Source organism: Manacus vitellinus, unplaced genomic scaffold, assembly GCF_001715985.3.
Source record: "Manacus vitellinus isolate BGI_N305 unplaced genomic scaffold, ASM171598v3 scaffold_153_pilon, whole genome shotgun sequence".
In the NCBI taxonomy this organism is placed as follows: domain Eukaryota; kingdom Metazoa; phylum Chordata; class Aves; order Passeriformes; family Pipridae; genus Manacus; species Manacus vitellinus.
In genome coordinates, this window is record NW_021939087.1 from 68,111 (window position 1) to 74,110 (window position 6,000).

At 44.0% G+C, this 6,000-nt stretch overlaps 1 protein-coding gene across 5 annotated transcripts in view; it reads right to left on the reverse strand.

Moving 5' to 3' along the window:
* Window positions 1–5,953, reverse strand: part of WRN (WRN RecQ like helicase) — a 30,743-nt gene extending 24,790 nt beyond the window's left edge. For 2 of the 5 annotated variants that reach the window (XM_029958429.1, XM_018069396.2), the window contains exons 1-4: window positions 5,930–5,953; window positions 4,802–4,910; window positions 3,874–3,989; window positions 2,687–2,832 (exon numbers count right to left, since the gene is read on the reverse strand). In XM_029958429.1, the coding sequence (XP_029814289.1) occupies window positions 2,687–2,832; window positions 3,874–3,989; window positions 4,802–4,888 (349 nt within the window). In that variant the 5' untranslated portion in view covers window positions 4,889–4,910; window positions 5,930–5,953. Of the gene's footprint in view, window positions 1–2,686; window positions 2,833–3,873; window positions 3,990–4,801; window positions 4,911–5,095; window positions 5,176–5,929 lie in introns of those variants that run through there. The other 3 variants (XM_029958428.1, XM_029958427.1, XM_029958430.1) reach the window with 3 other exon arrangements.
* Window positions 5,954–6,000: the final 47 nt, after the last annotated feature.

Sequence of the window (6,000 nt, forward strand, 5' to 3'; positions counted from 1 at the left end):
AGTTCCTCTGTTTATGTGACTCAACTCCAGAATGACTAAAAACGTCAACTGGTTGTGATGGATCATCTGAACACAAGCAAGGAAATATTTGAAATACACAAATTCATCCTGCACCTGAAAACAAACCAAGTAATAACACTTAAACAACCTTATTCATTCTGTCTTTCTGATTGTTAAATTACATAACAAAAAAGGCAACCTCTAACTGGAAGATATTTTAATTCTCAAAACTGAATGTTCATGAAATCAAATGAAATTTTACTATACCCCACATCACTCCTTCCCAATTTTGGCTATTTCCTATTTCTGGGCAACAGTTTAAGCCATAAGGATGGGAAATCAGCAGGAGCACAGGTTCTGTGGGGACACACTCAGAGCTAACACTGGGCTGCTCCAACATTCTGGAAAAACAGAATTCACCAGCCAGATGCTCCACCAAGCCCAAAGAAGTCAGTCTTGTCAGCAAGGAAAAACCCCCACAATATTCAAGCATGTACTCAGATGCTAAGTATTGTATTTTGATTTATCCTGAACTGATGGCACAGAAATCCTGGATCAAAGGGTATTTTCAAGCTTACAGGACTGAATTAAAGCAGGTTGTTTTCTCATCTCATTTTCTTACAGGAGGCAGCAGCCACAGACACTTCATCCCTGAACAATAACAGCCTTTTCCTCTCCTCTGTGTTTATTCCCATTTAAAATTCAGAGCATCTTATTTAAATCCATACTTTAAGGACCCCACAGCTGGATACTCAGAGTTAGTCTCAAGTGGAATTCTAGTACCTACAAACACAGTATTGCACAAACATAGTACTTAACACCTACCTTGGTTCTGATTTCAAATTTCACCTTTTTCAGCCCTGCAATATGTGTTTATGTACTTCAACAAACACTTGGCCTGGCTGACTTTATTTTTGCATTATTTTCCACAGCTCTCTCTGCCCTCTCATGGCTGCCACTGACACTGTAGAGGCACATTTGCAGCTACAGCCACAGTCAGCTGTGCTGTGGACTGGGAAATTGCAGGTGCAATCCAAAGAATTGGGAAATAACAGTCAAAAAAACCCCACAAAACCATTGTAGCCTGGTGCTGTAAGATGCAGATAGAATACATTTCCAAAGCACCTCAGCCATAAAAAAAAAAATAAAATGTGCAAGTCCTCCACAAAAGAGATAAAACCCAGCCAAATAAAAGCCTGCAATATGCACCTGACTTACTGTACAAGGGATTTTCACCTGAGAAAATCATCATTAAAACCTTCAAGGATGGGCACTTCCCAGTGGAGAAATTGTGCCCCATTTCTACCACCTCATTCCTAGAAAAGTGACTATCAAACAAACAAAAAAAAGTCTAAGTTCAAGACTAAGCAGAGGCTACAATCACATTTTGAGAAGTCCGTAAGGAAATAATAATAATAATAATAATAAAAAAAAACCTACAGAAGGGAAAATTATGAACAATCTTCCCAATAAGTAAATGTGTTTTTGTCCTTTCTACACAGTCCAAGAACTCCTATTGCTCCTGAAAAAGAAAGTATTATTCTTTTGGCTAAGACTTACTGCTTTCTGTTGTCAGTGGCTAATTTGGCCACTATCTACATTTCTGTAGATCAAATGTATTGGCGCCATGAGCTTAAATTGGCTGTGGTTCCTGCAAAATGGCTGACACCTCCATCAGTTCAAAGTGCATCTCCCACTGGCAAGGACAGGAATTTTTGGAAAACGATGCAGGAGGAAACACCATCCATCGTCTGCTGTAACAGCATCGACACGCAAACATCTCCCCTTCCAGAATCAAAACCATTTCATCTCTTTATGACTCTTCTTCCCTCTGCTTCCTCTCCTCACATCCTTTTTTTTTTTCTCTCTCCTGTGCTCCTGATGGAATAGCCTCCAGCAATTAAATTTTCCACCCCATTTGCTCCAAATGACAAAGGATTGAACACCAACATTAAAATTACCGCTATTATACCTCAGCGTGAGTCCCCCAGGGAAATCAGAAACCTCTCACAGGCATAGTTTCAATCTAACATTTTAAACCAAAGGTTATAAAATTGCAGTCTCCTTCCCTCATTGCTATTTTCCCTATTTGGAAGCTTTTATTCACATCCATAATGAATTCAGACTCCGCTGAGCACACCCCCCTTCTCTCCTCACAGCTGCATCACACCAGGTAGCCAGTGTTCTTTCCCAAAACTGATGTCATAAAATGCAGGTATTGGGAACAAACAGCACAAGAGCCATCATTTTTGAGGGTTTTTGTTGAAGCCAAATTTAAAAAAAAAAAAAAGTAAAAACCAAAACCACAGCCTGCTCTACTTAGGTTGGTTGTTTGTCTTGGCACTAAACAGAAAGCTCATTATAGGAGCAGGGAGTTAAATTTTTAAAACTGGAATAAAATATTCTCACCCAGGCAGAAAAATAAGCCTCAAGTAAGACTCTCTCACCCTGTTCAGAACCAAACACACTGTTCTCAAGCACAGAGGGGGGCTAAGATTGCCTTGATATGTAAGCATCACTCTTAGAATAAATCCTTTCATTGTAAGTGGGAAAGGGGAGGAAAAACAACGGCTATTTGCTATCCAATGTGGTGGGATTTATCAGCCATTGCTCAAGCCTAAGTTTAAACTCAATCACAAGAAACAAGGGGCAGTTCATGTCCTAAGTAAGAGAGGAAGTACAGTACCTGCCATGGAAGAGATGTGAAACAAGTAACACTTGTCCTCAGCAACACAGATCTGGATTACAGCGATTTTGGCCATTTTCCCTTTCGTGTAGGATGGTGGCCATTCAATATCAAATCCAACAGCAGCCCCATCTGATAAACTCTGCCTAGAAAAAAAAACAGAGATCCTTCCCATTTATGAGTTCTTCTACCAGGATTTAAAATACCAACCTTAAGTCATCTATAAAGATGAAGAGAATCGCAGCCCATTCATTTCACACCAGCAGGACACAAACCAATTTAAAACCAAGACCATAAGGAGGAGAAATTCCTGCTGGTCCACAAGGCTACAAGAAATACTTCGGAACTGAACTTATCTGATGGCAAACAGTGTATTATTTATAAATAACTTAAGGTTGTGGGTTGACAGAAGGACAGGGAGAGCCCAGTTACCATCACGGGCAAACCAGACACATCAAAATTAACCAATTTATTATCAATCAAATAAGAGGTGGATAATGAGAAATAAAACTCAACCTTAAAAACACCTTCCCTCCACCCCTCCCTCCTTCCCTGGCTCAACTCCCAAGTTCTCTACCTCTTCCCTCTCAGCAGCACAGGGCCTTCAGCCCCCCCACTGCCAAAACCTTGCCACACAAGCCTCAAGGACAGCCAGATGCAAAAGATGATGGAATAGTTTATATTCCCTTGAAATACTGTATACTGTTCTTTATTTATCTCATGTTCATTTGAAAGCCTGTTCTTCACTCATCTCACAGGACTGGAAGTTCTGTACAGAAGTTTTTCCCCAGCAATATGAGCTGTGCTACACTAGAAGGGGGACAATAATGTATTTGCATCACAAATTCACCATCTTTTCTTCAAACAAAGTCCCCAGTTAGGAATTAACACGTGCTTGATTTCTCACAGCTCATACTTCTCCATGAAGTCACTGAAGCTCATGGAATTATCCATACTGTGGAAGGCAAAGGACCTGCATTAGAGCCTTCACTGCTTCTGCTTTAGAGGGACTGGAAGGTTAAGCCATGGCATCTCCCATAAAAAAAAAGAAACCAAATGGGAAACTATTCCCAAGAGCCAAATCCAAAAAGGAAACAAAAATAGGACTTAAAAAAAAAAACCAACAAACAAACCCAAAACAAAACAAAAACAAAAAAAACCCCCAGAAACTGAGTAAGAGCTGTTACCTGATATCTTCTGAGAGAAGGGAACAGTCACTGGCTTCGTAGCTGTAAACAACAGAGCCACAGAACTCCAGGAATGGCAGCCCATCCTCCAAAACACTCCTCTGCACACCAGGCTTCTGTCAAACAAGATTAGGGAATTACAGGCCACACCTGTCCCCACCAGGGACGTCCCTCCCACCCCATTTACCAAAACATTTGGGTTCCTGCCCCAGTTCCCTCTGCTGAACTCTGAGCACTCAGATAACAAGTGCAAGCCACGGTGGTTTCACCTGATACATTTTAATATCTAAGCTACTAATTAGTTACTCCCACTTCATAGAAAAAGAACTACTGAACTGAGTCCTTGGCTTTTTCTGTCATTAATTAATTTTCTAATTGTTAAAGCTGCTTCAGGTGTTACAGGGAGGGTCCCTTCTGTTGAACTGCTCCTATCTGCAGAAGAGAATCCAAGGACACATTAACATCCTTGGGACATCAACAAATTGGTGAACAGTTATTTTTTCTGACACAGCCTGCAAAACCTCCTGGAATACTGAACATGTGCAAATGCAGAAAAGGCCTTCCCAGAACCAACTCCACTGCCAAGCTACAACTCGAGGTCATTCCATTTGGAATGAGAAACCCCCAGTCCTTGCTGATGTGCAGCCCACATTCCTGGGTGAGCAAGGCATCCAAACTCCCTTACTTTTTGGGACTGACAGGAAGCAATTTCTACAGGTGATGTTCTAGCAACACACACTATTTTAATCTGGAAAAAAAGAGATTAACAAGCTGATTTAACTAGAAATAACACAAGAGAACCTAAATTTAACTACAAATTACAGCTGAATACATCAACAAAAACCAGAGGAACAGATCTAACTAAAAGCACATGCTCCAAAGTTGGTTTATCATGCAGTCTGCAAAGTTTCCCCAAGCCATGACCTACCTTTTTATCCCACAAAGCTTCCTCCTGGCTTTGTGTAAGCATCCACTCAGGATATTTATCCTGCAGAGCAGCAGTTACCACATCCATGTTTCCCACATTTCTGTTCCTTCTGCATTAAAAAAAACCCAACAACAGCAAAACAAGAAATTAGAAGTCAGTTTGTATAGAGATGAGCTGCCACTGTAGTTACAGAAGGTACAGAAAACCTTCAGAAGCCCTGAAGTTACAGAAAACCTTAAGCTTAAATGTTAATTAAGGATGTGCCAGTCTAGGATTTAAACAGAAGCAGCTCACCAAGCACAGACAGCATAGTCCCATGACTCCTCCAGAGGGAGGTTAGAAGACACTTAAGTAAGGATACGCTGTCCCAAACAGCTCTGAGGGCTGGAGTTTTCTCCCAGGGAAACTGAGCAGGATTTGACTGGATTAGAGCTGTTCCAGCCTTCCCCTGGACTGCTCCTGGTGTGATTTGCTCCACCCCTTCCCAGAGCCCCCCATCACTACACCTCCTGCCCCAGTGCCCCCAGAGCTTCACCTCCTGCTCCCCAGTGCTCCCAGTACCACACCCAGTGCCCCCGTACCCCTAAAGCTCCACCTATTGCCTCCCAGTGCCTCAAAATTGCCCCCCAGTGCTCCCAGTACTGCACCCCAGAGCCCCCCATGACTACATCTCCTGCAGGCCCCAGTCCCCCCAGAGCTTCACCTCTTGTTCCCCAGTGCTCCCAGTACTGGCCCCCAGTGCTCGCAGGGCCCCCGTACTTTTCCCTCCAGTGGCCCCATGGCTCCACCTCCTGCCCCAGCGCCCCCAGAGCTTCATCTAGTGCCTCCCAGTGACCCAAAATCGCCCCCAGTGCTCCCAGCAGTGTCTCCCAGCGCCCCAGTAGTGCTTAGCCCAGCAACCCCCATTGCTACACCTCCTGCTCCAGCGCCCCCAGAGCTTCACCCACTGCTCCCTAATGCCTCAAAACCACCCCCCAGAGCTCCCTGCACTGCGCCCCAGTGCACTCCCTCACTAATCTCTTGCCCCAGCACCCTCAGAGCTTGACCTGTTGTCCCCCAATGCCCCCAAACCGCCTCCCACTGCCCCCCATCCCTACACCTCCCGACCCAGCGCCCCCAGAACCTCACCCGCTGTGGCCCAGTGCTCCCAGTACAGCCCAGTGCTCCCAGGATGGATCCCAGCGGCGCCGGCAGAGGGC